Source organism: Biomphalaria glabrata, chromosome 3 (assembly GCF_947242115.1).
Source record: "Biomphalaria glabrata chromosome 3, xgBioGlab47.1, whole genome shotgun sequence".
Taxonomy (NCBI): domain Eukaryota; kingdom Metazoa; phylum Mollusca; class Gastropoda; family Planorbidae; genus Biomphalaria; species Biomphalaria glabrata.
The window spans coordinates 45,671,456-45,697,667 of NC_074713.1; the positions used below are offsets into that span (position 1 = coordinate 45,671,456).

The 26,212-nt window shown below is 36.2% G+C and overlaps 1 protein-coding gene across 12 annotated transcripts in view; it reads right to left on the minus strand.

The window, feature by feature from the left end:
* The window catches only part of LOC106075983 (neurexin-2-like), a 164,486-nt gene that overhangs the window by 92,439 nt on the left and 45,835 nt on the right, over positions 1 to 26,212 (minus strand). For 11 of the 12 annotated variants that reach the window (XM_056022302.1, XM_056022311.1, XM_056022304.1 and 8 more), the window contains 2 exons: positions 14,125 to 14,758; positions 9,385 to 9,831 (listed from right to left, as the gene is read on the minus strand). In XM_056022302.1, the coding sequence (XP_055878277.1) occupies positions 9,385 to 9,831; positions 14,125 to 14,422 (745 nt within the window). In that variant the 5' untranslated portion in view covers positions 14,423 to 14,758. Of the gene's footprint in view, positions 1 to 9,384; positions 9,832 to 12,496; positions 12,508 to 14,124; positions 14,759 to 26,212 lie in introns of those variants that run through there. The other variant, XM_056022307.1, reaches the window with a different exon arrangement.

Sequence of the window (26,212 nt, forward strand, 5' to 3'; positions counted from 1 at the left end):
ATGAATTAAATGACATCGCTGGAGAGTAGAGGATCTTTATGAATTAAATGACATCGCTGGAGAGTAGAGGATCTTTATGAATTAAATGACATCGCTGGAGATAGAGGATCTTTATGAATTAAATGACATCGCTGGAGAGTAGAGGATCTTTATGAATTAAATGACATCGCTGGAGATAGAGGATCTTTATGAATTAAATGACATCGCTGGAGAGTAGAGGATCTTTATGAATTAAATGACATCGCTGGAGAGTAGAGGATCTTTATGAATTAAATGACATCGCTGGAGAGTAGAGGATCTTTTTGAATAGAATAACATCACTGGAAACTATAGATCTTTAGAATTTTATTTCTACAGATCCTTTGATCTTTATGAATTTAATGACATCACTGGAGACTTGAGGATCTTTATGAATTTAATGACATCACTGGAGACTTGAGGATCTTTATGAATTAAATGACATCGCTGGAGAGTAGAGGATCTTTATGAATAGAATGACATCGCTGGAGATAGAGGATCTTTTTGAATAGAATAACATCACTGGAAACTATAGATCTTTAGAATTTTATTTCTACAGATCCTTTGATCTTTATGAATTTAATGACATCACTGGAGACTTGAGGATCTTTATGAATAGAAAGTTATTTCTCTCCAGACTGACTAGTACAGAATCGAAAGCGTCATTATTTCTAATACTGAGGACCTGTTCAGAAGATAATGACGTCATGATAAATGCGTAAACCTGCTCTAACGTCATCAAGACCCAAATATCGTAGACTTGTCAAGAAAACGAGGATGTCATGACGACCGTTTTACAAAGGCAAGTTAATTATTGAGCGAGGCGCCCCCATTCTTCTTGCGATAATCCCAACTGTCATGTCAAGATGACCTTTTGGACTTTTTTTTTTTTAAAATATAGACCCCCCACAGTAAACATAGACTGGACATATATCTAGATTCAGTGTCAGGGAGAGAAGAGAAACGCCTGGAAGGGTAGCCTCTAGAGAGTTTATGGAGGTATTAGATCAATCTATTTTGTTGTTGTTATTTATCTTGTATTGTCCATTTTTATTTTCAAACTATTTGAGTTCCTTGTCGTGCCTTTTCCTACCTCTCTATAAACAGTATTGGCCTTTTATTTTCAGAAGCCAAGAAGAACCACTGTTACGTCAGGAAAAAACACACACACAAAAAAAAAAAACAACAGGCAATAGAAATAGATTACTTTTTAAAAACAAAGCTTAGTTAAAGGGAAAGAACCGCCAATAACTCCAATTTATCTGAGAATGTCAGGGTTTAGCTCCCTTTCTAATACATAAAGTAAAATTAATTTATTAGTGTTAGTTGATTAACTAATCGATTAACTTTTTGACTGATTCGTGTATTGTCATGGACTATGAATAATTCTGAAAAAATTTCAACTTGATACGAGAACGGGAATTGGGAGAAAAAACGTATCAAAATGTAATAAGGGGATTAAATCCATATATACATCCGCATTTCTCATTAAGTATCATTTATTTCCCTTATTTCGATATGAAACAAATAATTAACAACCAGTCATTAATTAACTAATTGTTTTTTTTTTATTGATTCATATCGTGTCAGGTCATGGGCGTAGCCAGGATTTTTTTTCGGGGGGGGGGGGTTGGGGGGGGCCCCCCTGGCGAAATTTTTTTTATATGTATTTATGTGTGTGTGTGTACATAATCTTTATTGCATTCTGACCCTTCATTCTTTCGGAAGACGTTTATCGTGCCCTAGAATAGGTTCTTCCTGTAGTTAGTGGAAAAATTGTAGATTCCCCGCCAATACTAGCAAGGAGGTCTGGCGGAGCGCTAGGAGTTCCCCCAGCGCGGGGCGAAGCCCCGCCGCCAAGCACTATTTCTGATATTGAAAGCCAACAAAATGCATATTCTGAGCTATCTACAGTGTATTTTCCTGCTATTAAAAAGTTTTATTTCAAAAAGCTAATGTGCTATTCTTACTGACTTAGACCCTCCCGCGCCGTTTGGCGCATTTGCCGTCAAGCTGTTTCCATAAAATTGTAAATTCCCTGCCATTACTAGCAATGGGGTCTGAGGGGCGCTAGCGCGGGGCGAAGCCCCGCCGCCAAGCACTATTTCTGGTATTGAAAGCCAACAAAATGCATATTCTGAGGTATATTCTTACTGACTTAGACCCTACCGCGCCGTTCGGAGCATTTGACGTCAAGCTGTTTACATAAAAATCTGTCACTGGTATTGTCTGAAGCCTCTTCCCACCTGCCATGAGGACCTCAATGAATGAGTGGCGTCAAGTTGTACTAGGATATCATTGCAACTCTTCTTATGCGTAATTCATTTTGTCGGAGAACATGTCCCGCAAACCTCACGCTTCGCTCTCTCACAATCTTACTAAAGGGTCGACTCCCAGTTCGGCATAGGATTTCCTTGATTTAAACCCGATCTCTATAACTGACTCCTAAAATCTGTCTTAGCCATCTTTGTTGAGCCACATTTAGTGTTTTTCAATTTCGGCAGATGACTATTCACTGCAGTTTATTAAGGGAGCCCTGCCACTGGTAAAAATGTGTAACCACTCTTGAATACGCTCTTGGAATTAAGTGACTGTAGTTTGCTTTAGATTTTATAACGAAAAGAGAAGTTTTATCGTCAAAATCATCTGTTGGGGGTTTTCCACCTCAAAATGCTCTGTAGGGGGATCTTAAACTCAAAACCATCTGGAGGGGTTTTAAACTTTAAACAAACGCCATCTGTAGAAGAGGGGTTTAAACTCAAAACCCTCAATTGGATTGGCTACGCTCAAATAATTTTAGTGTGTAATTTGCTTTTTTTTTTATATTGAAGAGGTATTTTTAGCATTAAACCCCTCTGAATGGGGGTTTAAACTCAAAACCCCTTTTGGCATCGCTCATAGCATTTTCAGTGCGTAATTTGCTTTTTTTCTTACACTGAAGATGTATTTTTTTAGCCTCAAACCCCCCTGGCGGGGGGTTTAAACTCAAAACCCCTTAGGCTGCGTTCATAGATTTAAGTGTGAGTAATTTGCTTTTATTTATATCGAAGAGGTACTTTTTAGCTTCAAACTCCACTGGAGGGGAGTTTAAACTCAAAACCCCTTTGACTACACTCAAAAAATTTTTAGTGTATAATTTGCTTTGTTTTTATTATTAAAGAGGTATTTTTTATCTTCAAACCCCGCTGAAGTGGGGTTTAAACTAAAAACTAAGTCAAAACCCATTTAGCTACGCTCATAACATTTTGAGTGCATAATTAACTTTTTTTTATATTGAAGAGGGGGTTTATCGTAAATTTTGGAGGGGGTTTTAAAATCAAAATCTCCCTTAACTGTGCTCTTGGAATTAGGGGATTTTCGTTTCCATTTTTGTTTTGTTTTGTTTTATAGAAGAGGGGGGGGGGTTAACTGCAAAAACCCCAAGTAGGGGGTTTAAAACTCGAAACCCCTAGTAGGGGGTTTTAAACTCAAAACCCCTGGTAAGAGTTTTTAAACTCGAACCCCCCTTGTAGGGGGTTTTAAACTCAAAACCCCCTGGTAAGGGGTTTTAAACTCAAAACCCCATTGGTTGTGCTGGGGCAATTGATGGTTTAGTATTAAAATCTCACCTAAAATAAACAAAATCAAAGCAAAAAATCATTTACTAAATTCCGATCCCCCCCCAAGGGGGGGGGGGATTTCATTTCGGGGGGGGGGGTTGAACTCCAACCTCCCCCCCCCCTGGCTACGCCCATGTGTCAGGTACATTCAATAATTGTGCAAAGTTTTAACTTGATCCAAGAATGGGAAATGGGAGGAAAAAACATTTTCAACTTTTTACCAGATAGACAGACAGACGGAGTGAGTTGATATTAGCGTTGTAAAAACACCTACAAACACCAATCTTCTCGTAGCTACAACTACAAGGAGGCGGGGTGAGCAATTTATAGATAGAGAACTTATTTTCTCAAGCTCTTGTATCCCTCTCCTAGAACCCTCGCGCATAATGCTGTTTGAATATAGGTCACTACGAAAGATTATTTTAGTCCTAAAGGGCTATTTATGAATCTGATGTTAAGTAACATGCTTAGAGTAGGTCACGTCTGCTAACAAATTAAAGGGAGAGAAACTCGTACGGTGTCTGGGTATTTAATACTGCCTCTCACGTTTTCTATTATCTGATGTGACAGAATGGAAAACAAATTGATTAGAGTAGCAATGATGAAACCAAAACAATTACTTGAAATTTTAAAAATATTTTATCTTATCGTATAAATTATAGATGTTCCTTTAAAACAGAAGATGATTACTTCATGCACCTATCCAAGTGTTAATGTTGTCGTGCATGTTAATAGAGACTTAGGCTTACATGATTAAACGAAATTAAGCAACCCGTTCTTGCTCTACTGGCACTTCGGAAGAACGAGCACTTGTACAAAGACTATGACTAGACAATCATTACTGCATTGTATTGAGTAATATTTCTATTTTCAGTTGTCTGTTTGTCCTAATGGAGCAACTCGTTTATTTTATTTGTTACTTAACAAAATAAGAAAAACATAAAAAATTCTTTTAAAAAACAAAAAACAATATCTCCTTTATGCAACTTGTTAAGCACTTGTTTTTCTCTTAAAAATCAATGAATGTAAGATTTACAAAAAAAATTTTTAAACCCACACGAGACAATAGAAGAGAATCCAGGTTAAGCGAATGTATAGATCTAGTATACCTTTTATTATTCCAATGATAAGCTTTTAGATTTAGACTTGAAAGACAAATGCGCAAAATTTTCCTTACATAAATTTACTATGATGAAACTCTAGAATCAATAATGCCTTACATTTGGAAATTCCCGAATGCGATATTCTTTTCAAGAACACGATAATTCTTTAAAACAGATGCAGGATCTAGACCTAGATTTAGTCTGTAGCCTAATTTACATTAATTTATTTTCACTTTGAAAAATGATTACGGTCAAACTAGAGTTTTCCCCGTGTGGCCTACGCGCTAGTAAATCTTTTCTCAGCGATATACATCAACTGTTAAATTTCTAGAAAAATCGTTAGAGCTGTTTTTGAGATCAGAAAATACACTGTCACGTGATTGTATTTTCTAAAAATAAAAAAAAGCTCCAAGAATGACACCAAGACATGTTTCCATCTGTTTTACTCCATCCTGGCCAAGATCTGTGTCGATCTATTGAACTGGCCAGATCGATTGGCATTCTGTCTTTCCAATAGCCCTGATCAAACATTATTTTTTTTTATTTAGCCTCGATAAATATTTCTCAGACCTCTGTGTGGGTGTGGGACTGGTTGGATGCTGTTATGGTGTTGTTTTTTTAAAAGGCAATTGGAAAAGATTCCACTGAGATTGTAGAAAGATCTAGATCTTATTGGATATCAAGATGGCTGTTTTTGTGTATCATGTGCGGTGAGACTCGATGTATTGTTTCTGTTATTTATTTAGACATGAGAGTGTTACGTTCCTTTGTTCCCAGGCTATGAAGTGTGTACAGTATGTACTTTATGTGGTCTGAATGTGTTGAAAGGGTATAAATGGCTTTAGATGTTATATGATTAGTTCTTGACCCTTACAGATCTTGCGATCTCAATATTAGATGATGTAAAGGTCACCCGTTTTTTATCAAAAGTTTGGCTTCAGAACTGATGGGTTTGAATCTAATTGAAGACTGGAGTTTTGAACTTCGAGAATTTCGGGACGCCCTTGAGTCCACCCAACTCTAGTAGGGCAAAGCTAAGGTGGTTGGTCGTTGTGCTGGCCATATGACACCCTTGTCATAGAAACAGAGCAAGATAGTTTGTTTTTTTACACTGTCACATTGCTGCCAGTGTATTTTGTTACATTGCTGTCACTGTGCTTTATGACATTAATGTCACTGTGCTTTGTGACATTAATGTCACTGTGTTGTGCTACATTGATGTCACTGTGTTGTGCTTCATTAATGTCACTGGGTATGGTTACATTATTGTCACTGTGTTTTGTTACTTTTCTCGCACTGTGTTTTGGAAATTAAAACTATTAGTCGACCGGCGGCGTAGCATACGCCGCTATTTTGCAGGGCCGGCCTGAGGCCACTGCAACCTATGCGACCGCATTGGGCCCCGCACTTTCATAGGACCCGCGCTAATTCTAGGTGTATAAATTATTAAATTAAACCATTTTATAATTTATAATAGATTTTCCGCAGCCTCCTTTCGATTTACCAGGAGCTCCTGGAAATGTTTTGAAATTGCAAAATATACGCAAAAAGTCCTGGAAATATCCAGAAATTATTAAAATCTTTAGAAAACTCATACAAATCTCCTGACATATATAAAGAAAAAATGTCATTTTGGGGTGTCATTCCATATGGAAAACGCCAATCCTACGTGCGATAAAAAAAACGGCATTATGCAATACCCGTAATTGTGGAATCTAAAGAAAGAAGTTTCTAGCGCCTCAAACTAATGAAGAATTACCTAAGGTCAACAATACTCGTAGATAGATTGAAACATTTGGTAATTCTTGCTATTGAGCGTGATCTATGTAGGAAACAGAATTCTTATGAAATACTGTATGACTTCGCTACACGCAAGACTCGTGTAGTAATTCTGTGCGTAGTAAAGAATGAATAAAATGCAAAGACGACTATATTTTCTAATTCAAACTCTTAATTTTCACTTATTATCCGTATCCCTACCCAAACTGGGCATTCGCATAGGGCCCACAAAGCTCAAGTCCGGCCCTGCTATTTAGTGACGGGTGAAAACATAGTAAATGGATAGTTATTTAGTATGTTCACTTGCAAATAATGTATTTATCCGGAACAATTATCAATTTTGGTGTTCTTTCGATCACCCTAAGTAACAGTTATCACCGAACACAGTTGTTGAGATGTCCAAAGATGATTGATAGTTAAGCTTGACCAAAATACCATTTATAATTATATGATGGAATATCTGTAGAATGCCCATTCATAAACTGACTGCTAGCTTACGAAGTATGGCGTTTTTGTCTTCTGGGAAGGTGAACAGTAGAGTGATAGACTATCGCTCTTAAACTGAATAGCTTTGTACTGAAATAAAGGATTACATCTTACAGTAGAGTGATAGGCTATCGCTCTTAAACTGAATAGCTTTGTACTGAAATAAAGGATTACATCTTGCTTATCTGATTTACTCTCTTGAGCACAAGAGAGACAAAAAAAGAAAAAAAGAAAGAAAGAAAAAATAGAAAGAATGACATTTAAAGAAAAATTGATTCAAACACACTCAATCTAAATTTTCAACGCTGGTTCTGACTGATTTTAGGGTAAGCCCATTCCCAGCTAGTCATTTTAGAATAGATTTAAGGATTGTTCTCCTGAACTTTGCATCTATGTATGGTTAGGCCATTCTATTGTTCTAGATCTATGTGTAACATCGCTGTGACAAGTTAGTTTTGTTTCCTCTTCTACTTTACACTTGAACAAGACTTAAAAGCTTTGCTGTTGATTTAATGTCTCCATTGTATTTAAAACATCCAAGCGACAAATTTGTGAGTTGTTAAGAATAAATCCATATAAATAAAACATTACGTTCACATGCACACTGAGTTGTCGCTCTTTATCTTGTAGCCTGAAATCATCAGACGCTTTTATTTAGTGACTGGCGAAATTACGGCAAACTAGATTCCGTTTAATATAAAGTTGTTTTTTTGTTTAAAAAGGCTCCTTACAAAGGGAGCATATTACGGTACATTCCATAAGTGAGATAAATGTCGACAATGATGATAACATACAGTGTACAGAGTGCGCATGATAAAGAAAGTGTCTGGATATATCAACATATTTCTGGCATGGAAGTGTTCTTATCTTATAAATTAAAGACGTCCTTTCAACAAGTCCAGAAAATAAGATAATTACGTCCTACGCGTATCCAACTGTCAATGTATTCATGCATGTTAATTAGAGACATAAACTCTGTATAAGTCCCTCGTTTTATCTCTGACTCTGGCAACCCGTTCCAAGCTTAATGGTACTATACCAGAAGGGAGCACTTTTAAGAATTTGTCGTAGCAGACGGGATAAGAAATGTGTCTTTTTGTGTGTGTCTTTCTGGGTATTCTATTAGGTTGTTCGTTTGTACTTGTAAGTTATCCTCCAGTTGGTTCAGTGTTTTATGTATTATAGCTATTTTGCTTTTTAGTCTTCTGACCTGAAATGTCTCTAAGTTTAGTGATTTTACTAATGGTATTACAATAGTCTGATGCCAGTATGTGTATGTTATCAATCTGACGGCTCTATTTTGCGTTTGTATTGGTTTCTTTACGTTTTCATGAGTGGTCCCACAGAGGATGAATATTCTTATATTGGTTATCTCTTATACAAAATTATTTTCTACGCTATAAGATTGTGTTTTCTTTGCTCTGTTGCATCCTACATATATTATTACCTCTGATTAGAAGGTTATTCTAGCTTTTTTTTTTTTAACAAGTATATGGTTTACTTCCAATCCACTATAATATTCAGATAAGTTTAAATTTCTAATTCTGTTTACCGGAACAAACATTTCAAGCTTTTTAGGAAACCCCATGAATTAGAACAAATAAAAATCTCTAGCTAACATTAACTTATTAACTACTAGCCGGCTATGACCCAAGGCCTGCGGGCCTTAGTTTGGGTATTACTGATGTACTGGATTGAATTGAGATATATGTCAAGCAATTTTTTTTTATTTAGCCACAAAAATAAAAGTAAAGTGTGACTATGGATTTACCTGTTCAGCCGACATATTCATATCTAATAGAAAATACTGTGGAAACGGGTTTACCCGATTTGTTACAAAGTTTCGTTCTTTAACAGAGATACAATTATGTGCTTTTTGTTTAACTATGAGGCCCTCCGGTTGTGGGAGGTACATTAAACATACACTACGGTCTCTATTATGATCTAAGGAACACTTATGCCAAGTTTTATCAAAATTGTTCAAACGGTTGTTTTATTTCGAGACAGACATACATACATTCGCCTTACTTTCTGCTTTATATTACAGATGATTAACTATTATTAACTATATTATAGACAGAAGTTCTGCATACGAAGTGTTGGAAAGAACTGGCTGAATTGTATAATGAGATCGTAAGATAAAAAAAAACACATTTAAACACAGAAAGTAGAATGAAATACTAATGCTAATAACGTTGGACCCTGGACGAATAAGACACTCGAAGGAGAACCTGTTCTAATTTACAATGGGGGGTTGCTTATTTAGCCTGTGTACATTTGTCCGCCTTCATCCTGTTTCCCTTGCAAATTAACTCCCCTGATCTACCCCGCACCTAACCGAATCGATTGTCCAATCTACCAGAGTCCACGCCGAATTGTACAGAAGTGTGTTCACTCACGTAGCTCACATCGGTCACCCTTGTATTCAGTGCTAGCACAATTACACAGCACGCCATTGTCCGTGGTCAAACACTTTCCCCCGTTCAGGCACGGGTTCCCTCGCTCGCAGAGGTCCACTTCGTTGGTCAGCAGGCCGCTGGACTCGATGGGCTGCGGCCGGATTGACTCTCCCCCACAAGTCCGGTAAAAAAGGTTCCGAATGGAGCCCCTGAACCGAGGCTCAAATATAACGGAAGGCAGGGCTAAGGATTTGAACTTCTTGCTTTCGTATTCGATGGGCAGCCCGCCGATGACCAGGAACGTATCGTTGCTGGTCACGTGCCCGTAATATTGCAGCAGTCCTGGGGACTTCTTCTGCTGCTCCCTGCCGTCCACCGACAGGTAGGTCATCTCCCCGTCTTGTCGGACTTCCACGGAATGCCATTCGTTGTTATCCAAGTTCTCACCTATGAAATAAAAAGTTTGTGTTGTGATAAATCTAAAGTTTGTGTTGTGATAAATCTAAAGTTTGTGTTGTGATAAATCTAAAGTTTGAATTGTGATAAATCTAAAGTTTGTGTTGTGATAAATCTAAAGTTTGTGTTGTGATAAATCTAAAGTTTGTGTTGTGATAAATCTAAAGTTTGTGTTGTGATAAATCTAAAGTTTGTGTTGTGATGAATCTAAAGTTTGCATTGTGATAAATCTAAAGTTTGTGTTGTGATAAATCTAAAGTTTGTGTTGTGATAAATCTAAAGTTTGTGTTGTGATAAATCTAAAGTTTGTGTTGTGATAAATCTAAAGTTTGTGTTGTGATAAATCTAAAGTTTGTACTGAGATAAATTTAAAGTTTGTATTTTGATAAATTTAAAGTTTGTATTGTGATAAATCTAAAGTTTGTATTGTAATAAATCTAAAGTTTGTATTGTAATAAATCTAAAGTTTGTATTAAGATACATTGAGAAGATTGAGGTCACATTAAAAAAAAAAAGTGAAATATTGGAAGAAAACTGAAAAAAAAAAAAAGACAACGTCGGGTAGACTGTCCAGCAGACGACACTAAAAGAGTAGGAAGGAATTTCAAAAGAAAAATGAATCAAAACACAAACTATAAAGTTTTTGACCGTGTATTTAACATTCCCAAGCTGTTCTCCCATTCTTAAAACAATAACAATGATAATAATACTTAACAAGAAACACATTTAAAAAAAAAAAAAAAAAAAAAAAAAAAAATAGTGCCTCCATTTTATAATTTATATGAAATATTTTTTATTTAGCTCAAATTGGGTTTCAAACTCGTGATGTTGATACTGTCAGCTTCTTATCTTGATCAAAATGATTCTACCAATGAGGCCAGCTGGCGTTGTATACGATATCTTATCTAGTACCGGTATTTATGACTACGTTTATTACACACAGAACTCTTAAGATCTAGTCTAGACATAGATCTACTTCTAAAGATATAGTCTAGATCTATATCTTCTTCTAGATCTAGAATATTGATGTGCAATATGTTAGATTTACGTATAAAAATAAGCAAAGCTTAGACAATCTGTCAATAAACTTAAAGAAACTTTAAATTAAATGAACAACTGTTGTTTTTTTTTAAATAATTCCAATGATATAGATCTAGATCTTGTGCTTTTAGTCTAGACTTAGAAGACAACGCGCAAAATTTTCCTGATAATTATTTAAATTACACTTACACTCAGAAATTTCCGAACGCGATGGTCCTTTCAAGAACGTGATTGTCCTTTCAAAACCGATGTTGAATCTAGAACTAGATTTAGTCTCTAGCCTAATTTACATTTATTTATTTTTTACTTTGAAAAATTATAACTAAAGTTTTCAAAAAACGGCTCTAACGATTTTCCTAAAAATTTGACAGTTTAGTTGTCCAATAAATAATCACATAAATATACATGTCTCTCTGACCAAATCAGAATATGCATTTTTTTTTTAGAGCTGACGGTGTCACGGGTTGAATGTCGGGTTCGATACCCAAATTACCCCCCCCCCCCAAATGTTTTTTTAAATTATGTTATTACATTTGAAGTTGAATAATGGAGGCATTTTCTTTTAAAAAACATGTTTCTTGTTTTCGTTATTCATTAAACAAATAAAAAATTTGCAAGCTGAGAAGAGGAAATGTAAAAACAATTAGATTTCATTGAAAAGGCTTCACATTACTGCAGTCACCAGACGTTCAACTAGACCCAAGTTATGCTAAGGCGTTTACAACGCTACCCCAGCCGAATCCGAGGATCCGTTTCAGCCGCCAAGCTTTTTTTTCTGCCTTTTTAGAACTTCAGACACTCAATAATGCGGAGTCCCGTTTGGGTGTCACCCCCCCCCCTTTTGGTGAATGTTTCTGGATGAGGCCCGCATCCCTTAGTGACGCCACTGCATACATGTTGCCTTTCACACATTCTAAGATATATTAGAATATCAAATATTTGAACTAATTTTAGAATGCATGCCTGCACTTTTTTTTGAAAAATGAACATAACATGTCACTCTTCAAAGAAAAAGATACTATTACAACAACACAAAGACCAACCTGCTCAGATGATTAGATACTATTACAACAACACAAAGACCTACCTGCTCGGATGATTAGATACTATTACAACAACACAAAGACCTACCTGCTCGGATGATTAGATACTATTACAACAACACAAAGACCTACCTGCTCGGATGATTAGATACTATTACAACAACACAAAGACCTACCTGCTCAGAGGATTAGATACTATTACAACAACACAAAGACCAACCTGCTCGGATGATTAGATACTATTACAACAACACAAAGACCAACCTGCTCGGATGATTAGATACTATTACAACAACACAAAGACCTACCTGCTCGGATGATTAGATACTATTACAACAACACAAAGACCAACCTGTTCGGATGATTAGATACTATTACAACAACACAAAGACCTACCTGTTCGGATGATTAGATACTATTACAACAACACAAAGACCTTCCTGCTCGGAGGATTAGATACTATTACAACAACACAAAGACCTACTTGTTCGGATGATTAGATACTATTACAACAATACAAAGATCTACCTGCTCGGATGATTAGATACTATTACAACAATACAAAGATCTACCTGCTCGGAGGATTAGATACTATGACAACAACACAAAGACCTACCTGCTCGGATGATTAGATACTATTACAACAACACAAAGATCTACCTGCTCGGATGATTAGATACTATTACAACAACACAAAGACCTACCTGCTCAGATGATTAGATACTATTACAACAACACAAAGACCTACCTGCTCGGGTGATTAGATACTATTACAACAACACAAAGACCTACCTGCTCGGATGATTAGATACTATTACAACAACACAAAGACCTACTTGTTCGGATGATTAGATACTATTACAACAACACAAAGACCTACTTGTTCGGATGATTAGATACTATTACAACAACACAAAGACCTACCTGCTCAGATGATTAGATACTATTACAACAATACAAAGATCTACCTGCTCGGATGATTAGATACTATTACAACAATACAAAGATCTACCTGCTCGGATGATTAGATACTATTACAACAATACAAAGATCTACCTGCTCGGATGATTAGATACTATTACAACAATACAAAGACCTACCTGCTCGGATGATTAGATACTATTACAACAATACAAAGATCTACCTGCTCGGATGATTAGATACTATTACAACAACACAAAGATCTACCTGCTCGGATGATTAGATACTATTACAACAACACAAAGACCAACCTGCTCGGATGATTAGATACTATTACAACAACACAAAGACCAACCTGCTCAGATGATTAGATACTATTACAACAATACAAAGACCTACCTGCTCAGAGGATTAGATACTATGACAACAACACAAAGACCTACCTGCTCGGATGATTAGATACCATTACAACAACACAAAAACCTACCTGCTCGGATGATTAGATACTATTACAACAACACAAAGACCTACCTGCTCAGATGATTAGATACTATTACAACAACACAAAGACCTACTTGTTCGGATGATTAGATACTATTACAACAACACAAAGACCTACCTGCTCGGAGGATTAGATACTATTACAACAACACAAAGACCTACTTGTTCGGATGATTAGATACTATTACAACAACACAAAGACCTACTTGTTCGGATGATTAGATAATATTACAACAACACAAAGACCTACCTGCTCGGATGATTAGATACTATTACAACAACACAAAGACCTACCTGCTCGGATGATTAGATACTATTACAACAACACAAAGACCTACCTGCTCGGATGATTAGATACTATTACAACAACACAAAGACCTACCTGCTCAGAGGATTAGATACTATTACAACAACACAAAGACCTACTTGTTCGGATGATTAGATACTATTACAACAACACAAAGACCTACCTGCTCAGATGATTAGATACTATTACAACAACACAAAGACCTACCTGCTCAGAGGATTAGATACTATTACAATAACACAAAGACCTACTTGTTCGGATGATTAGATACTATTACAACAACACAAAGACCTACCTGCTCAGAGGATTAGATACTATTACAATAACACAAAGACCTACTTGTTCGGATGATTAGATACTATTACAACAACACAAAGACCTACCTGCTCGGAGGATTAGATACTATTACAACAACACAAAGACCTACTTGTTCGGATGATTAGATACTATTAAAACAACACAAAAACCAACCTGCTCGGAGGATTAGAGTCCCTTCTCCTACATTCACCCTGAGGCGGACTCCGCCTTTGTAAACTTTGATTTCAAAGAACAGGTACTCTCCCTTGTTCAAGTACAGCAGAAGTGCGTTTTGCTCCCTTGTCTTGAACTCGAAGGAAAAAGAGCCGTTTAAACACGGTTCCCATGGAGGGTACTTGACGTATGACCCCGGGGAACCGTCCAGATTTAAGGTCACGACCACCGGAAGTAAGCACGCGCAGAGTGCCACTAAAAGGAGGTCCTGAGTATAGAACTCGTCCTTGAACGTCATTGCGATCTGTGCATATAATGTAATGTATAATAGATTCTAAATCAGGAGAAGATAAACCAGGGACAGTAGCCTATACAGGATTATCGTCCCCTGCAATCTACATAGCGCGAGATGAGGTTGTGACGTCAGTGCACGAAATCGGCAAATTTGAGCAGTGCTGCCGCAACACAGCGGCGCGAGCTCCAGCCTTCAGGGCCCATAATTCCATCCAGATCGTATCACATCATGTGTCGCATTAGAGTTGTCCACGAGTAATCTGCCCCGCCTCCTGATAGACATCTGAGTTGGATTGTCTTCCCTCGGGTTTGGTGACCTATTTTCTGCACGTCACCATTTCTGTAATAGAAGACAATTGGAAAAGTCAAATGAGATCTCGGCCAATTCATCTAAAGTTACTGAGCAGTACTAATCAAACCACGGCCCGAGGACCCATTCTGGATCTTTTCTCGTCCAGCAGAAGATCTAATTTTAATCTGATAGATTTAAGCTTTAAAAGTACAAGTCTTGTGATTTGACAAATACTGCTTCAGAAACTCTCATGGTATAGAAATAAGTTGTCTAGATTGACAGCAGCAACAATAATATAAAAATAATAATAAAACGGCTATCATCATTGACATCGCGGGACCACGTTCCCAGAATAGAAGGAAAGCTGAAAAGGAAAAACCACACACAATGTGAGAACCTAAGCTTTGAGATTAAGCAAATATGGAAGTTGTCTAAAAAATAACAATATACCCTGTTGTTATAGCAACCACGTGGAAAACGACAACTGACCTCACAGACACCTTCAATATCCTTAACATCCCATAAGAAAATTCTCGTTGCTTGTCGGAGGGCGATACTGCTGCGAACCTGGCACATCACCAGAAAAATTCTTAGTGGACACTGTTAAAGGGAAACTCCGATGGTTCTGACAATTTTTGATATAATATTTGTGTTTTGATTTACAGATAATGAATATATTATTATATTGTTTTTATTTACAATAATAACTTAGTAATTTATATTTTTCTGACGTAATTTTCCTGCACATCCAAAACGGTCAGACTTTCACAGGGTTTCTATGTGACGTCACACATGCCTATTAATTTAATCTATTGACTTACTGTATAAAGGAAAACCATTACAGTAACGTTTACATTCTTCGTCTAAGCAGTTAGATCTAGATCTTGTAAGCAAAGAAAAAAATGCGTGTTAAATGAGATTTACATGCTTGACTAAGCACGGCAGTGTGTATCCTCTAGTCTGACCACTCAACACACAACAAACACAATCGCTTGGTTGTTTTGTCATGACTGACTATACGTAGTCTAGACTAGCCTTACACTGACCAGTTTGTGGTGGAATCAGTCAGACCTGCGATCTATTTACTTCTTGGGACAGGGAGGGGCTTAGGTGAAAATGTTACTTTTTTTTCTCGAGTTGGTTGTCCTATTGCTTTTAAATCTATCTATTTTGACTAACAGTTACTGTAAGAATGAAGCGATACAATTGGTCAAATATAGTTTCCCTTTCAGTATTGTTGAGGGAGTGACGTATGCCTTACCTAAAAACAAAATATCAAAGAACCCGTTTTTTTTTTTGAGATGTCAAGAATTTACTGTCTTATTTATTAAATATAAATGTTTCTAAGCATTTAAATACAAAATGGTAGAATGTTTACTATTACAACTTTTTAATTAGAATTTAAATATCTCAATTTGAAAAACCATCGGAGTTTCCCTTCAAAGGGACTACAACGAATTTCGTTTCTTTCTAACGAAGCTCAACACTCGCAGTGCCAGAGAATGAATATTAGTTCATTTTTTTTACATAATAATAATAAATAATAATAATAATAATAATAATAAAGCGTGTTTGTTTTTGCTTTGTTTCATTAGGAAACGAATTAGTCTATGGGTGTGATGGAGAAACGACGAAAAAGATGATGATTGACAAAAGCAAACTTTTGATGTTGGAAACATATTTTCTTGTGTGTGTGTGTGTGTTTACATCAGATTTTTTCGAGATCTATGCAGATTCAACAAGAGTTATTCATATTATTATTTGAATATTTAGTTATCAGGTGGCGAGTGGCTGAGTGGTAAAGCGCTTGGGCTCAAATCTCGGATTTTGAGCAATGGGATTTCTAGGGCGACACTTAGTCCACTATACGCTAATGGGAATCTGACATTATAGACGGGGTAAAGTAAAAATGGTTCGTCATTGTGCTGGGCACTTAACACGCTCTTTAACCGAGGACTAAACAAACAGATGAAATTTAAGAAGAAAGAAGAAAGGTAACGAAAAGGAAGAAGATGGCATTTTATCTTTTTAGCAGCCCACGAGAGGGGAAAAGACGCTATTAGTTTTGTGTGACCTGTCTGTCCGTACATTTACACAAAAAATGTTTACAATTTTTTTAAAGAGAAAAAAGCTATTTCGTATGCATATAAGTTGAACAGAATTTAAAACATAAATTAATAAGTATTTTTTCATATTATCGCGTGTCATGCAACTATGCTGCAATGGGAAACACGCAACCAAAGAAGACAAAAAATATTTTACGAAATGTTTTTTTCTTGACGCTTTGAATAAGAGATATATTGACCCTTTACAAAACAATTAGATCAATTAGATATTCATTATAAGACATCAGTTAGGCCAGGTTCACATCTAATTTCACATTCACTTTCACCTATTCTTTGCTCTGCTGGACCGCTGGGGCACCACACAAGATCTGTCAATCTTTTTTCTCCATTTTTCTCTGTCATTTGTCTTTGATAGAATTTCATTCTGATGTTCTTTCTGAAAGTATTGAAACCTGACTTTTTACCTGCCTGGGTGGACCACTTCGGGGGCCGATTTTGAGTTTGTGTTTCTACACAAACTTTCTTTGTAACCTTGTTTATTTTTATTATTATTAGCATCTATCACATGTCTCAAGTAGGGAAAAGAAGAAACTCAGATAATTTACTTGAGTTATTTTTCATCAGTCTAAAAAAACATTCCATGAATTTCATTGAAAGGCACGACTCCAACCAAAATTAAAATTTATTGAAATCAGTTTCAGCTGTATTCTACATTGACCTGACCGACGCACTTGCTGTGTCATTTCTGATTTCATCAAAGACCGAGCGCAAAGCGTGTGCAGTTGTACGCCCCCTGTTTGCACGAGCTCCCACTGGCTATAAAACCCTTGCTTCTTGCAGCCCCATCAAATCCCAGTCCTAATTGCCTTATTAACCTTTTAGTGATCCCAACAGACCGTATCATTGATCCCACTATTTGCTACGCCTCGACATTAACCCACGGGAACCCTTTCTTAATAGTACATTAACCCTAACCCTGTTGTTAACCTTTTTTTTTTCAACCTATCAACGGATATTTTATGGACATTTTTTGTATTCGTTTTGTGTGTAGTGTATTAACCAATCACTTGTCAGTTTGAAGCTAAGAACCGGAACTACTTTTATTGTTCATACGCTCAATAAGACCAACTTAATGACTCGGCTGACCCAAGGGCATAGTCATCCACAAAAAAAAAAAACAAGCAAAATTTTTAAAAGTTCTTAAAAAACAACAACAAAGGGAATAACTCCGTTTATGCAACTGTATTTAAGGAAAACCAAAAAAGTGACATACAAAAGCATAATAAGACCAGCAGCAATGTATGCAAAAGTAAGCCTCGAAGCATTACAAAGACAACTGAAAATCTACTAAATACTTGGGAACGAAAAATTCTTAGGAAAATCTACGGTGCTATAGAAGTTGAAACGGGGTTGAGCACTAACCATGAGATATATCAATTGTATGAAGATGCAACGGTAGTGACAGAAATAAAAAAGAACAGACTACGTTGGGGAGGTCACCTTGAAAGAGTATCAGAGGAGCGAAAATTGTATACAGAACAAAGCCAAAAGGCAGGCGACCCAAAGGCAGACCCCGAAGGATTGATGATGATCTACCAAAGCTTGGGGTTCGGGCGTGGAAATGAAAGGCCCAGCAGAGATCTTAATGGAGGGATGTGTTGAATGAGGCCACAGCCCTCAATGGGCTGTAGCGCCACTGGGATGGCGCCACTCGAATGCATGGATGGGTGCAACTATATTTCTCAATACTGTAGAAGTTATTTCCCTTATTCGACATCAAACAAAATAATTAATTACTAATAATTAAATGAATATTTGGTTATTTTTTTTTTAATTGTTTCATGTTTTGTTCGGTACTTTAAATAATTGTTTACAATTTCAATTTGATCCAAGAATAGGTGTAGGAGAGAGCAATTATACGAGGGGACCAAACCCTGCATATTTAGCCCTATCTTTGAATACTGAAGGATTAATTTCCCTAGTCGGTATTAAACAAAATAATTAATAACCATTAGTTAATGGACTAACTGGTTAATTTTTTTTCTTTATCATGTCTTGTCTATACCAATGAATATTTGTAAAAAGTTTAAACTTGATCCGAGAATGAGTGTTGGAGAAATACCATACAAACTTTTTACCAGACAGACAGATAAGCTTTGTAATAGTCATAAGCAATAACGCTCAAAGTACGAGCTGTACTAAATACAATTATCATTCCATTGCAAAGTCAACAATATCCAATGTAGTATGTGCTCACAACTTCTTGAGCTACGATGCAGTGAATATTTAGGAACAATAATCATTAAATATTCAAATATCCCGCCAGGAAGTAGTGCACTATTTTTGTACCAAGATGCCCTAACCTATGCAATAAAGAAATGTGCCTTTATTTTTGTGTCATTTGGATATATTTTTTTTTATTAGGTTTTGCATTTGTATTTGTAAGCTATGTTTCAGTGTTTTATGTATTGTTGCTACTTCACTGTTTGGTCTTCTGTCCTGAAGTTTCTCTAAGTTGAGTGATTTTATTAATGATGTTACTCTAGTCAAATGTGAATGTTCATTTGTTATAAATATCACGGACCTATTCTGCGTCTGTTCTAGTTTCTTAATTTTAGTTGAGGGTTTTAAACAGAGGATGAATATTCTAAATTGAAAATACTGATCTAAACAAGGTTCAATAGCATTTTAGTTTTATGTATTTGATCGATTTTTACACAATTCTTTCAATAAACCCTAGTACGTAGTATGGTTTAATTTTCGTCAAAATGGCGATTCATTAACTTTTTATTGTGTCTTTGTAATTTATATTAATAATATTTTTTGAGTCTTTGTAATTTATTTTGAGTCTTTGTAATTTATTTTGAGTCTGTGTAATTTATTTTGAGTCTTTGTAATTTATTTTGAGTCTGTGTAATTGATTTTGAGTCTGTGTAATTGATTTTGAGTCTGTGTAATTTATTTTGAGTCTTTGTAATTTATTTTGAGTCTGTGTAATTGATTTTGAGTCTGTGTAATTGATTTTGAGTCTGTGTAATTGATTTTGAGTCTGTGTAATTGATTTTGAGTCTGTGTAATTGATTAACATACGTAGTTTTTGGTTTAAAGCTGCTGTTTAAGAGCACATTGGGGAAAGGGGGAGCTATGTGTCACTGACAGTGTCAATGATAATGACATGACAGTCCACTAGGCCTTGGACTTTTCTCCCTGAGCCCATCCTCGCCCTCCCCCTACTATCTCTTGTCCCAGGGTCACATTAAAGAACTGTGTTGTACTAGCAAACTCGCCCGGCTCTCTCTCGAGAGGATTCTTCAACGTACACACTCTGTGGTAGAACTCACTACAGCCCACTTTCCAATTAGTCGATCGATATACGGCGATGGGTATGCTATACCACGTGACTTTTACTACTCATATGTCCCTCCCTCCCTCCCTCCTTAATCGCGTAAGCCCATCTCCTCTCTTCCCCTTTACCGAAGAGTATATCAACTATATAAATAAGAAAGTAATGAGAATAGGGATTTAATCGAACTATATAGTCAAGTGCTTCAGGGGAGAAAACTAAGTATCGATATTTTTTTTTCTTGACGGAGGAGGTAAAGAAAGTGCTAGCCTCTTAAATGTAGAAATAAGTGAGAAGAATCGATGCCAACATCTTGAGTGTGCGAGTGTGATAGTTCCAGTGTCGATAGAGCTGGGTATTTCTAACTAGATTTAAATAATTTCTTTCTCCATAGCTTAGGCCAACTTGTTTGTTTTTTAAAAAAGCTTAGGAAGTGGGTTGCTTAAATAAAAAAGAATTTGTATTTTTGCAAGGTAATTAGATTGTAAGAATTATGTTCGAGGTTAGAAAATATTTTGTTTTACTCCTAGGCAGGTACTGCAATGTAAGGATATCTGAGACGTCACAGTTGATTGCGAAGTTGTGAATAATTTAACAAATCCTATATCAACTCACTCCGCTTGTCTATCTAAAAAAAAATTGTGTACACTTTATTTCTCCCACACCAATTCTCAGATCATGTTGAAACTCTGCACAATTATTCATTGGCATAGTCAAGATACAGACGCTGTTACCGAGTGGTGAAGTGCTTGGCTTCCGAACCTGACGTCCTCGGTTCGAATCTCTGTAAAGACTGGGATTTTAAATTTCGGGATTTTTTTTGGGTGCCCTTGAGTCCACCCAACTCTAATAGGTACCCGAATTTAGTGTTGAGAAGGTAAAGGCGGCTGGTCGTTGTGCTGGCCACATGACACCTTGCACGTCAACCGTTGTCCAAAGCAACAGATGACCTTAACATCATCTGCCCTATAGATCGCAAGGTCTGAAATGGGGTACGTTACTTTTTATAGACAAGAAATGAATCAATAAATTACTGTACCCACGGGGAATACTGTACTCTTTATTAATCTTCGGACTCGAAGACAAGCCTTATTATTATTAGACTCTAGTCTAGTATCATATATACAAAAGTAGAAGTTTCTTTTAGCACACTGCATGGTTACACAAATTTATGACGGTCAGTGCATGAATATTTTTTTTGTTAGTGGCCTAATACCTAGATTCTGGGTATTTCGAAAATCCTCAAGTGTCAGAACTGGATGTGCCTAAGGTAGGGAAGATCGATGAACGATCAGGTTGTGTTAGTCTACGAGGAACTCCGTGACTGGTGACTAGTGTGTCTCACGGGGATAGTCAGTCTAGTTAGAGTTATGTGTCCATTGATAAATGTGTCTCTCTTGGTGTGTCTGTTCATGGTGACTAGTAATGCAGTGTGTCTATTAATAGTAATATTCCTGCAGTCTGGCTGATAACGCTGACTAATTCAGCAGTAGTTAGCCTGTTAATTGTGAATAGTCATGCAAGGGCGTAGTCAATCTAGTTACAGTTCTGTAAAAAACTAAAAAGAAAATGTTCCCCTTTCAGAGATAATCAGAAAGCTGCCTTTGTTAAAAAAAAAAAAAAGGGGTCATCTGTGTCAATACAACATGGACACCTCGCAGTCTATGAGATTTGAATTGCAAGCAAAGGAAAAAAACAAACTAAACAAGTTAAATTTAAAAAATACTTCCTTTTTTTAAAACATCGCTTGTATTGAGTGAAATAACATCAATTATTATGATTCTGCCATGTAATTAATTTTTATTGACTTAAAATTTTATCAAAGACATGCAATACCATATAGGTTCATTGTCGCGCTTTCTGGGGGGGGGGGGGGAGAGCCCCGTTCAATCGCTGCCATATCTCTAAAATATTGTAAAGCTTATCCTCCGTTAGCTTAGTGCATTTTCTCTATAAAACAAAATTACTTAGACACTAATAATTGATTAACTCTTTCTCTCCGTAATTATTTACCACATTCTGGTGGAACAAACGTTGCTATCGTCAGTTAGGAGAGAAAGAGTTAACTAATAGGAATTTTTTTTTATTGATTCATGTGTTGTCACTGACAATAAATAAATGTGCAAAGTTTTAACTTGATCCGAGAGTGGCAAGGGGGAGAACTAACGTGTATAAGATTTTGTAAAGACAGACAGACGGAGATAGTTGATAGAAGCTCGGAAAAAAAAAACTTTACAGTCGAAAGTAGAAAGGGAAAACGGAAGCTCTTACGTCATACCTAAGAATACATGCGCGCGAATGGGAACCATTTTGCACAATTATTTCTTTTACCTGACAACACAAGAATCAATTAAAGAAAAACCCAATAAGTTAATTAATTATTGGTATTCAATTATTTTGTTTGGTATCTCGAACAAGGGAAAGAATTGGTACTTGACTAAAGTGGTAGTATAAGCTGAATTAGTCCCCTTTATACACCGTCGTCTGAGTCTTAGTGAACACAAACATGAAAAATGGGACGAGACTATAGAAACAATAGATACAATCTTCCATGTTCATATGTTCTCCACTAGTAGAGAATACAATCTTCCATGTTCATTCGGTTCTCCACTAGTAGAGAATACAATCTTCCATGTTCATTCGGTTTTCCACTAGTAGAGAATACAATCTTCCATGTTCATTAGGTTCTCCACTAGTAGAGAATACAATCTTCCATGTTCATTAGGTTTTCCACTAGTAGAGAATACAATCTTCCATGTTCATTCGGTTCTTCACTAGTAGAGAATACAATCTTCCATGTTCATTAGGTTCTCCACTAGTAGAGAATACAATCTTCCATGTTCATTAGGTGGAGGTTCATGTGCTGGCTTGAGAAGCCTTGCGCCATTAGTTCGAATTCGGGTCGTTCCTCCTTTTGTTTGTATTTTTGTAAATGCTTTTTTATTGTTAGTCTAGATTCTAGATCTATTACAAATTTAATGACATGACTGATCCAAACTAAATGATACGACTATGCTAAATGTAAGATTTTTGTTTCAAGTATTTAAAAAAATGTTTTTCTTGTTTCCATTCGTCTATTTAAAAGAAACATTTAGAAAAATAAATTATTTGTAATAAAAGAAAAACCGAACATTCTTTTCTTTCTTTGCAATCATACATAAAACACTGAACCACTGAATCTTCAAATACAAAACAAAATCTAATAAAAATACTCAGAAATACACAGATAAAGGCACATTCCTCGCTCCATATGCTAGGACAAATTTGTATAAGTGCTCCTTCTTCCCTAGTGCTATTAGAGCATGGAATGGGTTGCCTGAGCCTGCCAGAATAACCAATGACTTGGCAGAATTTATGTCATTGGTTAACATGCATGATTAGATTGACCTAGGAACACGAGTAGGACGTAATCATCATCTTTTTTTAAGTAACGTCAGTATTTTATAAGATCAGATCCTACCCCCAATATTCACATGTATCGTAGACAAACTTGAACGAAACAATGCACGAGCCACTCTCCCTCACAGACATCGCATATAAAATGTACATGATTGTAAACGAGATCTGGTAATGGATACAGAGTTGCTTCTTAAGATTCAGTATGAATAAATCAACTTAGAGCTCCCTCTGTTGGAGACGTAACAGCAGACGGATTACTGTTTGGAAGGGAGAAATGGTAAAACGGACGCATGAATAGATGATAAAGAGCCTATCCCGGTAGTCACGTGGTGACCGGTCAATAACAAAGTAAGGTCTAGTGGGCAATGGTCAAGCTGTGTTTCCCCTTCATGACTTTCTGTAGCATGGTAGATCGATAAACAGTACATTTTCTGAAGATACATGTCGGTCTGCTATATGGTTCTGCGTATGTGTGTTTGTGTGTGTGTGTGTGTGTAACTATTACAATCTCATGTATTTATAATTCCTTTAAGAGAGATGCTTCTTTTGTGTATGCGTGTTTGTGTGTGTGTGTGTGTGTGTATTTGTTTCTTGGCTATTTCACTTCGCCGTTTTTGTAATGTCACGTCTGTAAGTAACATTTCGCTTCATAAGATCCACTCAATGACTACGGTTTCATTGACGTCATTGTAAGCCATTAATTACTAAATGTCACGTACCGGTATAGGTTTATAAGTAAACGTGTTCTGGGTGGCTGACCCATGTTTTGATGACGCCACTGAAACTGCAGGTTTTCATGTCACGTTTGCCTTACAGCGTCAAAGAAGAATTCTTTTATGACTCCCATTTTGATGACACTAAATTATTGTACTCATACGTCTCAGACTCTAATTTAATGTACACATCTTTCAATGACGTCATATCAGTTAATTTGAAATTCCGACCCTCCTGGACACAGGTGGGATGACCAAACTTCTTAACTGGACTTGAACTTAATCAGTTTAGTGACCTCACGCCAGGGACAACGATGTTCTTAGAAAATAATTAAATCTATAATTTAAAGAGAAAGACAGAATGAGGCCAGTTCCCCCACCCCCGAAAAAAACTCCTGGTTACTAAGTGGTTACGCCGATGTATAAATCCACTCAGAGTATGGCAAATGTAGACTTGAGAAAATTAAACGACACTAGTCTAGACTATAATACTGGATAAAGTTCAGTGGCTTAGCTAGGGTGAAGAGAGAGAACTGTAAAATTTCTAGGAAACTCGTCAGAGCCGTTTTCAAAATCCGTGTTCATCCATCCACTCTGGCATTGCCCGTCCACCTATGAAGAGTTTACAACCTAATACGAGGGATGGTAGAAGTGTTATTTTGGATATTGTAGAAGTTCATCAATTTATACAAAAGTTAATAAATTTATACAGAGTACAATAGTAACAAAATAAACTTTACTAGTTGTGAGATAGTTTATCTTCTTGAATTGTTAGTCAGAACTTCAATGATGAACTCAATCCAACAAGAGGTTATGGAAGCTATGGTGATCTATGGTGACTATGATATGGTGATCTATGATATGGTGATCTATGATATGGTGATCTATGATATGGTGATCTATGTTATGGTGATCTATGGTGATCTACGATATGGTGATCTATGCTATGGTGATCAATGCTATGGTGTTCTATGCTATGGTGATCTATGTTATGGTGATCTATGGTGATCTATGATATGGTGATCTATGCTATGGTGTTCTATGCTATGGTGTCTACTAATGAGACTCAGAAAACTCCCAACATGTTTAATTCTTGAAATATTTTACGAAATCTGACCGAGAATCTTGTTATTCTTGAATCATATCAAACTATCAAATAATAATTTTGTGTTACAGTTCATTTCTCCCTCCTCCCACGTACAAATTAAAGCAATGACTTTAAACACTTTTAGATGAAAACATTTGAAGAATGTATTGAAAGAAATAATTACTGTAAGATTTTCCCTGCCAGTATTCCAGTAAGACAAAATGAAATTATTTATAGGCCTAGATCTATATGTTGGGATGGTCACTCCCTAGACTGGCCCCAGGGTTACATCGTGTCAAGGATCAGAAATATAATATAACTTGCAGCCCACAGACGTGACGTACAACATTCTTATCGGCATTTTTTTTGTCTGCCTTTTTTTTTTAATTATTATTTGTTCCGGCAGTCCAGTGATTACATTTTTTAAAAAAGTGCTAGAACTTGGGAACTGATCAGATTAATAAATTTTTATTATCTGAGTTTTGAAATTGATTATGCCGGTGGCAGGTATATGGATATCCTATTTAGAATAGAATATGAGTTGGATATTTCTGGGTATAATTTTAATTTGATGTTTTTTTTAATTTAATCAAAAGAAACGTGTTACTAAATTACCAGATAGGCATACAGACAGATAAACATACATGCATACATACATACATACATACATACATACATACATACACACACACACACATACATACATACATACATACATACACACACACATACATACACACACACACATACATACATATGTATACACACACAAACACACACACACACATACATACATACATACATACATACATACATACATACATACATACATACATACATACATACATACATACATACATACATACATACTTACATACATACATACATACATAC